Genomic DNA, 13,001 nt, shown 5'->3' with positions numbered 1-13,001 from the left:
TTTTAAAAATGGAATCCTGGTAGAAATCACAGCCCTCCTAGAGGGAGTGAAGTGATTTGGATCTCCCTTTCTCTAATGGTTACCGGTGTTGCACAACTTTTCAAACACTTCTTGGCCATCTGTGTATCATTTAAAAATTTTTTAAATATATTTATTTATTTTCCCTTTTGTTTCCCTTGTTGTTTTTTATTGTTATTGTAGTTATTATTGTTGTTGTTATTGATGTTGTCCCTGTTGGATAGGACAGAGAGAAATGAAGAGAGGAGGGAAGACAGAGAGGGGGAGAGAAAGACAGACACCTGCAGACCTGCTTCACCGCCTGTGAAGCAACTCCCCTGCAGGTGGGGAGCCGGGGGCTCAAACCAGGATCCTTAAGCCAGTCCTTGTGCTTCGTGCCACCTGTGCTTAACCAGCTGTGCTAACCAATCCGACTCCCCATCTGTGTATCTTTTTAGAGAAATGTTCATTCATGTCATCTGCCTGTTTTTGTTCCTTTCTTGTGGAGCCACAGGAAGTGTGGGACTTGGGAGGGCATCAACAGAGGTAGAGAGATGACTAAGGTTATCAGAGTCGTGACCCACGTAACTTCCTCTCTTGGCTGGAGGGTTCCAAGACTCCACCCTGTGAGTTTCCTCCAGAACTCAGTAAATCATGTTCAGACTGGGTAGGGTCCAAGGCCCAGGCTGGGACAGATGACCAACTTTTGGAAGACATTTCCCATCTACTCCTCTCTGCCATCAGGTGACGCAGTACAGGGAGAGGCACCACGATCACATCACGCTGCCTTGCTGATTCACCCAGGGAGTCCTTTCCCGAGGCCAAATACCTGGTAGGTGACAGTCCCCGCATAATGCCGCACAGCAAAGATAGGAAGGGGCAGCTGGGGCTTGACATAGCACGGGTGATCGCCATGGTGATAGTGGCACTTCTGGAGGAAGGTGTGGTCAGTGGCCTGATAAGAGGAAGACTTTCTTCAGGCTTTCTGCAGGCTGCTCCCACCCTCTAGATTATGGGTGCCTCCCTGCATCCCAGATGCCACAGACTCTGCAGACACGGTGAACTGCGGTTTTGTTCCCAAGTCTTTTACCTGAGAAAGAATCACCCCACATTTGAGACTCTATAAAGTGCCTGTTGTGCACCCTGGACTGGACGGTGGCACAGTGGGTAAGGAGAAGGACTCTCAGGCATGAGGTCTCAAATTCCAACTCAGGAGGTGTGTACTCTACCACTGAGCTACATTCCCAGGTTTTATTTTTGTTTTTTGCCTCCAGGGTTATTGCTGGGGCTAGGTGCCTACACTACAAATCCACTGCTCCTGGAGGCTATTTTTTCCTTTTTGTTGCCCTTGTTGTTTATTGTTGTTATCGTTATTACTGTTATTGTTGTTAGCTAAGACAGAGAGAAATTGAGAGAGGCAGGGAGACAGAGACAGAGAGAGATAGACCTGCAGACCTGCTTCACCACTTGTGAGGTGACCCCCCGCTGCAGGTGGGGAGCCAGGTGCTGGAACCTGGATCCTTACACTGGTCCTTGTGCTTTGCGTGGTTATTAACCTGCTGTCCTACCACCCGCCCCCCTTTTTAAAATCTCTAACAGCACACTTATTCATTCATCCATTTACTTTATAAATATTTAGTGGCCACTGACATGTGCAAGTCACAACAGGAAGCCCCTAACAAGGCCCCAGTCCTTAAGGAGTTTCACCTAGAGCAGGAGTCAACGTGCAAAGATACCCTGCTGACACACTTTTTTTTTTAGATTTTTAAAAAATATTTATTTATTTATTCCCTTTTGGTGCCCTTGTTGTAGTTATTATTGTTGTTATTGTTGTCGTCGTTGTTGGATAGGACAGAGAGAAATGGAGAGAGGAGGGGAAGACAGAGTGGGGGAGAGAAAGGCACCTGCAGACCTGCTTCACCACCTGTGAAGCAACTCCCCTGCAGGTGGGGAGCCGGAGCCTCGACCCAGGATCCTTCTGCCACTCCTTGCGCTTTGCGCCATGTGCGCTTAAGCCGCCGTGCTACCGCCAAACTCCCCTGGCACACCTTGTTTTATAAAGTAGAAAGGAGGAGAGATGGGGGCTGGGCAGTGGTGCACCCAGTTAAGTGTACATATCACCATGCACAAGGACCCTGACTCCACATCTGTAGGGGGACACTTCATCAGTGGTGAAGCAGGTCTGCAGTTGTCTATCTTTCTCTCTCCCTCTCTATCTTTCCTCCCCTCTCAATTTCTCTCTGTCCTGTCAAATAGAAATAGAAAGAAAAACATGGGTAAAAATGGCCATCAGGAGCAGTGGATTTGTCATGCAGGCACTGAGCCCGAGATAACCCTGGGAGAAAAGAAAAAAAAAGAGGGCGGAGGGTAGATAGCATAATGGTTATGCAAACAGACTCTCATGCATGAGGCTCCAAAGTCTCAGGTTCATTCCCCCGCACCACCATAAGCCAGAGCTGAACGGTGCTCTGGTTAAAAATAAATGAATAAAATTAAAAAAAAAAAAAAGAAAGTAAAAGGGAGGGGGGAAGGGTCCTAGGAAGTCATTTGTGTGTGAGGTATCTGTGGCATGACTGCGCCACACTTTTGACCCCTCTCACTCTGACCCCACCACTGGGGACTCACAGGACCAACCCTCACCTGGGCCCGCCAGGTCTGAGCATCCAGGATCTGCAGGAGGCTCTGTGGCTGGTCGGCCAGGAGGTCCAGGCAAGACTCTCTTGGAGGCTGGAGGATCGGTGCCCAGGGCAACAGCTCTTGCCGACATAGCTCCTGGGAACAAGCAGCATGCGAGCACTTACAGAACCTGCCTGAATTGGGGGGTGGCCTCATCTCAGTCCAAGCAGGTGCTGCGATTTTACAGATGAGTAAACTGAGGCCCCAAAGGGCCACGAAAGCACATGGCGGGTGGCAAGGGACAGACGGACAGGGTTTTCAGTACAATGACTTCTCTGGCCTAGGAAATACTGGATGCTCCCTGCTTTACCCCCCCCCCCCATACCTCCTCTTGGGCCAGCAGAGTCTGGTAGGAGAAGAGTTGTAGGCGCTCGCTGGCCAGGTTGCTGCACATCTGCTCCAGGCCGTTCACCTGCAGAGCCTGGGGACACACCAGTGGTGAGGATGGCCCATGCAAGGTGGGAGCATGGGGGCCTTCTCCTCCTCCCACGGGGGCTGCCTGCACTCTCCTCGGCACCCAGGGGAGCTGTGGAGTCCACTGGGTCAGTTCCAAAGGCACCAGGCACAGAGTGTGAGCTGGCAGGCTTCATGTCACAGGCATCCCGGGGTCTGCAAGGCACCCTGTCCTCCGGCCTATCGGAATCCTGACATTCACCTATCACCTTCTAACAGTCCTCTTGTGAGGATTGCAGGCTCCCCGTGCACCTTGCTAGTAAACCCTGTGGAGGCCCCATTTCATGCAGCTTTGTAAAAGGCGTTCAGTCTGTTTTGAGGTACAAGAACACACAGAAGTGGGCATGTGCACAGACCCGGGGTGGGCATTAAGGGTGAGCGCGACAGAGCAGGCAGGGGCAGTAAGCAGCACCAATCCAGGGACTAAGGGGACCTTGCTCCGAGGACACGACCCTCTGAAAAGACCTCAAGGTGAAACGCTCCCCTCCCTCTCCTCCTGGTGCATAGAAGGCGATGCAGTGGTGTACCCACCCTGAAGTCTCTGTCTTCTGCCACCTTTGAGGCTCCTGTGAGCCTGCAAAGCCAAGCAGGACAGAACTCTCCAGAGACAAAGTCAGGGGTGGATGGAGGAGGGCAGCTCTCCAGGGAGTCATTACCACAGTCCACGCGATGGGTCTGGTCCTGCTTGTGCCCCACTTCTCAAGAGGGAAAACTGGGCTTCAGAGAGCTGAACTAACTCCATACAACTCCAGGGCCATACAACTAGCAAGTAGCAGGATTCTGAGGTGGGGTGCCATGCTACACCTCCCTGAAGGAGGATGGAAGGGATGTTGCCTGGACGTGGGGCTCCAGCCCTTCTTGGAGAGCGTCCAGGAATGCTTGCAGCCCCCCGACCACCCAACCCGGGAGCCAGAGAAGGAAGTGAAGGCCCTGCCTGGAAACAGTCTTGGCACATGGTGGGCACATCCTCCTCTTGGAGTCGGAGAGGTGTGAGTGAGAGAAACCTTGGAGCTCTCTGCCAGCTGACACCTCAGCTGGACTCTCCTGTCCCCACACCCAGGGCCTGCTCCATCTCCTCTGGATCCTCATACTCCATCCCCAGTACAGCTCATCCAGCAGGAATCCTATAGCCAGGTGGCCAATCACCACTGGGGGACGAGCACCCCACTCTTGGTCCCACCCCATCCCAAAGGGTGACCTCAAAGCCATAGACATCCGTGACAGTGACAGTGTCTGTGCTGCTTCCCTCCCTGGGTGGCGCCAGCTGCTCATTGGTCCTCCTGAGAAGCCAGGCGAAGAGCCTCGAATACAGGGCCTTGGCCAGGGCATCCCTGTGGGCAGAGGTGGTGAGCCCAGGCAGCATAGTGACAGGCCTGCCCTGCAACGGCTGTGACCTGGTCCCATAATCACCTGGCATCGATGGCACTTTCCACAGGCAAGGATCTGAAAACCCGGCCATAGGGTGTCTCCTGGAGGGGACAGGAGGTGCAGAAGGTACACACAGGTGCTCACCAAGAGGAAACCCTGCCTCCCGAGGGTCCTGGGGCTCACCGTGACCCGCCGGGTTATAACACCCTCCAGACTCTCAGGAGGCACGCGCAGCAGCTGGGCAGCTGTGTGGATCTCAGCCCAGCTAGACACGGAGGCCACCTCCCGGGATTCCCGCTGGACAGAAGAGAGAGGGAACAGAGGAGTAGCCACACTCCTTCCCTGTAAGCTTCCCTGTCACCCGAGGATTGAGCGGGGCAGGCAGGAGTCAGCTCTGGAGTGGGAGTCCCAAGTGGGAGTCCTGAGCAGGTCTTTCCCTCACTGAGCCTCTAGTGTCTTATTGTTAGAGGGAAGCAACAAGCCTACATTTTAGCATTGTGCTAGGAACGGGAAACAAGAGACATGGCTGGGGAAATACCAAAGTTGGTAGTGCACGGGCTTTGCGCCTGTGTTGTACATACCAGACTTATGCTCTGGCTTCTCTCTCTCTCTCTTGAAACTGTCATGTGAAACTCTGTTGCATACGGAATAAATAAGTCTTAAATATAAAGCATGCAGCCCAGGATGGCCCTGCTGTGGATAAAGCATGGGGTACAGGGGCCGGTTGAGTGCACATGTTACAATGAACAAGGACCTGGGTTCGAGCCCCCAGTCCCCACCTGCAGGGGGAAAGCTCTGCAAGTGGTGAAGCAAGGTTGCAGGTGTCTCTCTGTTTCTCTCCTTATCTCCCCCTTCACTTTTGACTTCTGGCTGTCTCTATCCAATAAATAAATAAAGATAATAAAAAATAACATTGTAACAAATGTGCTCAGCCAAGTGCGCCACCACTCAGCCCCAAGAAATTAAAACAAATTAATTAATTAATTAAAGCATGAGGGCCTGAGATTCAGTCCCTGTCATTGTGCCAGAGTGATGTTCTGGCTTTTTATCTCTCTCTCCAGTGTTAATAAATACTTTAATAAAAAAAATAAATAAAGTAAATGGGGAGTCAGGCAGTAGCGCAGCGAGTTAAGTGCAGGTGGTGCAAAGCACAAGGACTGGCTTAAGGATTCCGATTTGAGGCCCCGGCTCCCCACATGCAGGGGAGTCACTTCACAAGCAGTAAAGCAGGTCTGCAGGTGTCTATCTTTCTCTCTCCCCCTCTTTGTCTTCCCCTCCTTTCTCCATTTCTCTCTGTCCTATCTAACAATGACGACATCAATAACAACACAAAAAAGGGCAACAAAAGGGAATAAATATTAAAAAATTAAATGAAAATAAAATACTTATATAGTGGTGGTTTTTTTTTTTTTTTTTTGGCCTCTAGGATTATTGCGAGGGTTCAGTGCTCCTAGAGGCCATTTTTTCCCTTAAAAAAAAAAAAAGATAGGACAGAGAAAAATTGAGAGGGGAGGGGAAGACAGACACCTGCAGACCTACTTCACCTCTTTAAAAGTGACCTCCCTGCTGGGGGTTTGAACTGGGACCCTTTCTCGGGTCCTTGAGTTTTGTACTATGTGTGTTTAACCTGTTGTGCTTCCGCCTAGCCCATATCTAGTGATTTATACAGAGTCAACAACATAATAACTGCTTAGTTAGTCCATAACTCAAGATGACTCACCTGGATAATGGAATTACTCTGTCTTGCATGTGACCCAGGTTTGAACCTGCCACCACCACACTGAAGGAAGCCTCGGTGCTGTGGTTTCTTTCCTTCTCTCTCTCTCCCTGTCTTCCTGTCTTTATCTGAATACATTTTTCACAATATCCTACATGCTTGGTGATCTTGCTGTCCTGATCATGCCAATGAGCACGCACTGGCCCTTGCCCATGGGGAGCCCACCTCAGAAGAGGAGAAGCAGATGTTGCCCAGTTGCAGGATGGCGGCCAGCACAGCCCAGATTGAGCTCAGCTCCTCAGGGCACAAACCCAGCATCTGTAGGGCCTTCACCAGCTCTGGGAAGTCTTGGGCATCCTTCTTGCCCGGCAGCTGGCAGGTGTGGCCCTGCAGAGACCATCAGCATGAGAGGTAGGACCTGGCCACCCAAGGGCTCCCTCTGTTCCACCTTCTACTCAGACCCCTGCACTGAGACCCTTTCATGGGCTGGCCCTGTCACCCAATTCAAATGATCTCCCCCTCACCTGGTTGAGGTAGTAGTAAGTCTCTGGGTCCTGCAGGGAAAGACGCTCCCTGTCCATGGGGTCCAGCCCTGCCAGCAGCTCATAAAAGACATGGAAGTTTCTTTCAGCTTGGGCCTTTGGGGAGAAGGAATAGCTTAGGGAGAGTAGTGCCTAGTCCTATGCTCCTGGCATCCAAGCCCAGGGGAGGCAGGTCTGGGTGGGTGGGTCTTTTACGATTTATTTTATATATGGCATATGAGAGAGAGTTTCACATGAAACATAAGAGAGAGGGGGGAAGAGAGAGAGGGAAAGAAATATCACCACTGGGGAGTTGGCGGTAGCGTAGCGGGTTAAGTGCACGTGGCACAAAACGCAAGGACTGGTCTATGGATCCTGGTTCGAACCCCCAGCTCCCCACCTGCAGGGGAGTTGCTTCACAGGGGGTGAAGCAGGTCTGGTGTCTGTCTTTTTCTCCCCCTCTCTGTCTTCCCCTCGTCTCTCCATTTCTCTCTGTCCTATCCAACGAAAACAACAACAATAATAACTACAACAATAAAACAACAAGGGCAACAAAAGGGAATAAATAAATAAAATAAAACATTAAAAAGAAAAAGTAATGTCACCACTACAGTACATGTTGTGCTGGGGATTGAACAGGGGACCTCACTCATGAAAATCCAATGTCCTTCCAGGTGAGAAATGTCCCAGCCACTAGAAGGGTAGGTCTTACCTGAAACACCACCCTTGAGGTCTCCAACAGATAATGTGAAACAGACGCTCCCACGATGACCCCGCTGTGGGCACCAGAGACTGGGTGTGTGGGGGGGATTTGCCCAGACTACATATAACCCAAAGCCCCCACCCAGAAAGTGAACCACTATTAGCTGAAGCCAACAGTCTTGGCCTCCGTAAGGAGACTGACCTGAGCACCTTCAGGTCCTTTGTCAGATTACCGACCCCTATCACTTACTGCTGTAGGAAGAAGTCCAGGACCTGGCCAAAGCGGCTGGCGTTGGCATTGAGGGCTGTTCCGGCATGACCAAAGCTTTGGAGCATGGGCAGCACATCACCCAGCTGTATGGGGAGGTGCACTCGTAAATCTCGGGGGACATGGTGGTGCCCACCCATCATGCATCCCAGCTGAAGACAGTCGACCTGGGGCTGCCCTCAAGGAAGAGGCAGAGATCTGACAACCACCTCTCTCAGCCCTGAGGAGTAGCACGGACACTCCTGGATGCCCTGCCCCTCACCTGACAACCTCGGACCCGTGCCTGCCCCTGCTCCAGGCTGCCTAGGAACTGCACAATCTTTCTGGCAGCTTCTGTCTTCCCTGAGCCACTGTGTCCACTGCAGAGGAGAGGCTGCTGGGGTCTCCAGGAAAAGGCACACAGGAGACAGGAAGTGTGGGGTGTGCTGCCTGCTGGAAGTGAAAGCCATCCTAGAGGAGACCCCTCATCTCCCCCTCTGTGGAAATGTGGAAAGACTGACCCTGGGTATAGAGATGAAACAGGAAAAATGCCCTGAGGTGTTTAAGGGGCACCTGCAGGCACTGCAGCCTGGAGCACAGCCCTCAGAGTCCAGGCTGCAGTTCACATGCAAACCCCACACTCCCACTCCCGGCCCTCACTGTGCCCTGTGGGTTCAGCTGCCACTCACCCAAGGAGAATGCACGTCCCCTGCCCAGTGCTCTGAGTCAGATTATAGGCTGATGCCGCAATGGCAAAGATGTGTCTGGGGAGAAGCGTGGGGGGGAGGGGATGAGCAGGCTGTCAGAGAGGGGGACCTCAGTTCCTGGGTCATGCTGGGACCTGGGCACCCAGGGGGTGAGCAGAGGCTTGGTGGGGCAAAGTCACATACGGGATGGTATTGGGGGCCTTCCTGGGGTGGTAGCTGGCCTGAACTTCGGGTGAGAAGAGAGGCAGGGGCCGGAGGGGGTTCAGAGCAAGCAGGAGGGATCCCCCAAAGGTCTGGGGGAGAAAACAAAAGGTCTAAATGAAGTGTGGCTCTGATGCACCCCAGCCCAGGCCACCCTATTCCTCACACTCCCCTGCAGAGCCCCAGGAAGGAGAAAGAAGCAGAGGCTCCAGGGGGTGTTGGAGAATCCTGTCCTTGTAAGTAGGGAGTCCCCAGTCCACCATTCCCTCTTGGGGCCCCACATACATAGATTCGGCCCAGGTGAAATCTCTTCTTGAGGCACAAGAGCACGGAACTGTCACACACGGGTCTGCAGGGAGGTGGGGTAGAGGAGCAGGGAGTTAAGGGCTCCTGGGTCAGAGCTGCCTGCTGTGTGCTGCAGGGACACCTCAGCCAAGGCGTGCGCCCTCTCTGAGCCGGCTCACAGCCCTGGCCTGCAGTTAGGTCAGAGCCTCCCGAAACCCAGAGGCAAGTTCTGGGCCGAGCTGAGAAGAAAGAGCCTAGATCGTCACCCATCACCTGCCCCTTCCGGTCAGATAACCTTCCACAAGCCAGACTCCTTCTAGGGGTGCAATGTATGGAAATGGGGTGGCTGTGAGAGCAGAGTGACCCAGGCCTGGCAGGTGTGGGGGTGCACCCACTCACCGAAGCCGAGCCAGGTCCTCCGTGTCTTCCAGGCTGACCCAGAGGCTCCCCCCCGCGGCCCCGGGGCCGCCAGGTGGCTGCAGGCGCAGCCCCAGGCCCAGCTCCAGGTCCCTCTCCAGCGCCGCCTCCGTCTCATCCTCTGGTTCCCACCGCTCCCTTGCGGGGCCGCTGCGACCCGAGCTCCCTTCCCGCCGCAGGCGCGTCTCCAGGGTGAGTCGGGGCAGCAAAACGTCGGTGCCAAGCCCGGGGTCTTCTTGGGCGCCCAGGCCCTGCGCCCAGTGCGCGGGGGCCTCCCGCTCCGCTTCGCTGCGGCGGCCGCGCTCCTCCAGAGGACGCACGTCGGGGGGAGACGCGCAGCGGGGCCCGGCGGCCCCGTCTCCACTCGCCCTGCGCCCCTCACTGGCCGCCGAGCTCCCCGCGGCCTCTGAGCTCCGGCCGCTCGACGCCTTCCCTGCCAAGTGACTCGTGGGGTGCTCCACTACGAACTTGGGGTCCGGAGTCTGGCCGCCTTGTTCAGAAGCGTCGTGGGGGCCCCGACCCCCGGCGGCCTGAGGCGAGCTCAGGGTGCCACCAGGGGGCGCGCTCGCCCGGACCCCCAGCCCCACCACGCCCGCCAGGCGCAGCGCTACAGGGCGCCGCCCAGCCGGCCCGCGGCCCCGCCCCCCGCCCGCCCCCCGCCCGGCGCCCCGCAGCCACCGCGAGAGGCCCAGGGCCCGCGCCACGCGCACTGCCCGCTCCTTGAGGCCGCCGCCGCCGCGGACGTCCGCGGGCTGGGGAGCGGGGCCGGCCGGGGGCCTGGCGCGGAGCCTGCGGAGCGCCTCGAGGGCGGCCAGCGGAGCTCGGAGCCGGGGCGCGTGAGCCCGTGCAGCCCCCGCCGCGCTGGCGCCCGCCGCGCCCGGCACCTCCTCCTGCTCGTCCAGCTGCGCCAGGCGCTCCTGGTCCTGCTCGCGGCCGCGCGGCGGCTCGGTCTCCGGCTGCGGCCCGCCACCACTCGGGTCCTGCACCTGGCGGGCAGCCGCAGGGCTTCGCGGGGAGCTCGCGCGGCTGCTGTCGAGCGGGCCGGAGGTCGTGGTCTTCGTGTCCGCCTCGGGCTCTTCGGCCTCGGTAGCTCGGCTCGCCGTGGCGGGGGCTGCCTGGGCGCCCCTTCCAGGCCCGGGCCGCTCAGCACTCGAGTCTGTGTCGGTCCTGGCGTCCTCGGTGGCCCCTGGGGCCCCCGCCCCGGATGACCCTTCCGGGGGCTCGTCGCTGCCGGGCCCTTGGCTGGGGGCGCGCGCTGACTCCTGCGGGGCTTGGGGGCCCGGCGAACCCGCACTCTCCGGGGCCTCGCGCTCTTCACTATCCAGGCAGGAACTGTCCCCGTCCCCGCCCGACGACGTGTCCTCGGCTTTGCCCCTGCGGGTCTCCCGGCTGCTGCGCCGAGCCGCAGGCCCCCGCCCCTTCCCTCTCCGGCGGCGGCGGAGAGGGCGCTGCCCTGCCCGCCCGCTGCTCTCCGGGTGTGCGCTTCCTCGACGTCTATCGCTGCCGCCTCCCTCCTGGACCTCCGGCCCAGGCCCTGCACCCGTTCCTTCTGGAGTGGGCTTCCTGCCACCGTCTGCGGTTCCCTGGCACCCCCCTTCGGTGGCGGGTTCCAAGGCCAACCCCTCTGCACTATGAGCCTTACCGTGGCCCTGTAGTTCTCGGATGGGAGCACCTTCTGTGCTGATGGAACCGGATTCTTGTTCCCCAGAATGCCTCTTGGGTCCCTGTGAACTCTTGGATTCTTTGCCCTTTCTACGGCCCATGGTGATGTTCCAATGGAGAGGGGCTTCGCCACACCCCTTCAGGGTGACTGTGATTCCCGACAACTAGTTCTGTTCTAGTAGGGTGTGCAAGTTCAGTCTACACCCCTGGGCTCCCTGCCTTGCAGCAGGGTCATCAATAATGTAGGTGGTGGCAGGCCCTGACCCCCTGGAGCAACAACGGAGTAAAGGCTGCTCAGGAAACAGGAGACGCTGTGGACAAAGGTGGTGGGCAGGGCAGCCATGCCACCCAGGAGTAGCTCCCAGCCAGGCCAGCTGACATTCCGCCAAAGTCTGATTCCAGCGCACTGCTGGAGGGAGGCAGTGAAACTGCCTGTGATGGTCCTCATCCTGAGACTCCAGGGGGCACAGAAATAAGCCAAGCCAAGCCAAAGATTGCATTTTGTGAATGATTAAACGCAGGCAGGATTCCAGAGGCCATTTGAAGGACCCCAGAGCAAGACAGCTGCTGGGGGGAGGGGAACAGGCTCCAGGGCATCAAAGGAGTTATCCCGCGGGTACCTGTGGCCTGTCCCACAGGACTCCTGGGACCCTGCTGCCTGCTCTGGCCTCTCCTCACTGGCAGCAACACACAGGAAGAACCAGAGCAGGGGAGGTACCATTCCCATCATATTGCAGTACTTTCCTTGGAAAGTTCTCCAGTTCGTGGCACTTCCCTTACAGCCCCTGGAGCTAGCCTCAGACCTGGGTGACGCTGCCACAAACACCCACTAGTGGGCTACCCTGCCCACAGCTCTAGCTTGAGTAATGAGTACAAGTGACTTACTTGTCTGGGGGCAGCAAGATAACCTACTCACCTGAATAGTGCACCTGCTTTGTCATGCACACAAACTAGGTTTGAGCCTCACCTCGCTGGGGAAACTTCAGTACTGTGGTGTCTTTCTATCTTGTAAAGTCAACTTAAAGGGTGGGGGGTAAATAGCATAATGGTTATGCAAAGAGACTCTCATGCCTGAGGCTCCCAAGTCCCAGGTTCAATCCCCACCACCACCATAAACCAGAGCTGAGCAGTGCTCTGGTAATAAATAAATAAAAATTAAAATAAAATGTCAACTCAAAGCAGTGAAGCTCTTGTGACAACAAAAATAAGTGATCTGACTTTTGGCTGGGGTAGAACTCACGCCTTGCACACATAAAGCCACTCGCCTTTGCAACCTGTATTCTCAGTGCAACCCAGGCTTGCAGAAAAAGGAAGCAGCTACACCCAAAGACCACAAGCTCAGCATCACCTCAGTTGCTGTATAACTCAAATATCCATAACTTTCATTGTGGAAGCTTGTAAGCTGGGCCTTCCCACCATGAACACTAAAGGCAATGGTGTTCAAAGGATCCATTTCCTCTGCCCAAAGCAGAATGAGAGGCGATGTAGCCACACAGCAGATCACTGGGCATCATTCAGAAAGTTCTCCAGGGAGTCGGGCTGTAGCGCAGCAGGTTAAGCGCACATGGTGCAAAGCACAAGGACCGGCATAAGGATCCCGGTTCGAACCCCAGCTCCCCACCTGCAAGGGAGTCGTTTCACAGGCGGTGAAGCAGGTCTGCAGGTGTCTATCTTTCTCTCCTCCTCTCTGTCTTCCCCTCCTCTCTCCATTTCTCTGTCCTATCCAACAACGACGACTACAACAATAAAAAACAACAAGGGCAACAAAAGGGAATAAAGAAATAAAATAAAATATTAAAAAAAATAAAAATAAATCTAAAAAAAAAAAAGAAAGTTCTCCAACTGTCAACAACACAAGTGCTCTCCCAAACATGATGGCAAATGAAGAAGCCAGGCATGAAAGAGTAACAATCACTGTATGGCATTTATGGAAAGTACAAGTAGAAGCAAACTAATCTGTTGTGGGTGTGAATATATCTGGGGTTGGGTGTGACTATTGGAGTCATGTCCACATAGAGGATAACCCTGGTGGCAATAAAACAACCACT

The 13,001-nt window shown here is 55.3% G+C and overlaps 1 protein-coding gene across 3 annotated transcripts in view; it reads right to left on the bottom strand.

Moving 5' to 3' along the window:
- The window catches only part of MYO15B (myosin XVB), a 41,236-nt gene extending 29,803 nt beyond the window's left edge, over positions 1–11,433 (bottom strand). For 2 of the 3 annotated variants that reach the window (XR_009552933.1, XM_060202755.1), the window contains exons 1-15: positions 9,274–11,433; positions 8,875–8,938; positions 8,572–8,681; positions 8,371–8,445; positions 7,965–8,061; positions 7,685–7,788; positions 7,445–7,508; positions 6,736–6,849; positions 6,437–6,598; positions 4,678–4,791; positions 4,537–4,595; positions 4,325–4,457; positions 2,999–3,094; positions 2,638–2,769; positions 827–952 (exon numbers count right to left, since the gene is read on the bottom strand). Coding sequence is in view for 2 of the 3 variants with exons in the window: in XM_060202755.1 (XP_060058738.1) it covers positions 827–952; positions 2,638–2,769; positions 2,999–3,094; positions 4,325–4,457; positions 4,537–4,595; positions 4,678–4,791; positions 6,437–6,598; positions 6,736–6,849; positions 7,445–7,508; positions 7,685–7,788; positions 7,965–8,061; positions 8,371–8,445; positions 8,572–8,681; positions 8,875–8,938; positions 9,274–11,054 (3,231 nt within the window). In the remaining variant the exon portion in view is untranslated. The remainder of the gene's footprint in view (positions 1–826; positions 953–2,637; positions 2,770–2,998; positions 3,095–4,324; positions 4,458–4,536; positions 4,596–4,677; positions 4,792–6,436; positions 6,599–6,735; positions 6,850–7,444; positions 7,509–7,684; positions 7,789–7,964; positions 8,062–8,370; positions 8,446–8,571; positions 8,682–8,874; positions 8,939–9,273) is intronic. The other variant, XM_060202754.1, reaches the window with a different exon arrangement.
- Between the last annotated feature and the right edge of the window lie 1,568 nt (positions 11,434–13,001).

This window comes from Erinaceus europaeus, chromosome 12, assembly GCF_950295315.1.
Source record: "Erinaceus europaeus chromosome 12, mEriEur2.1, whole genome shotgun sequence".
NCBI classification, from domain to species: Eukaryota; Metazoa; Chordata; class Mammalia; order Eulipotyphla; family Erinaceidae; genus Erinaceus; species Erinaceus europaeus.
This window is presented reverse-complemented; position numbering and strand designations above follow the sequence as displayed.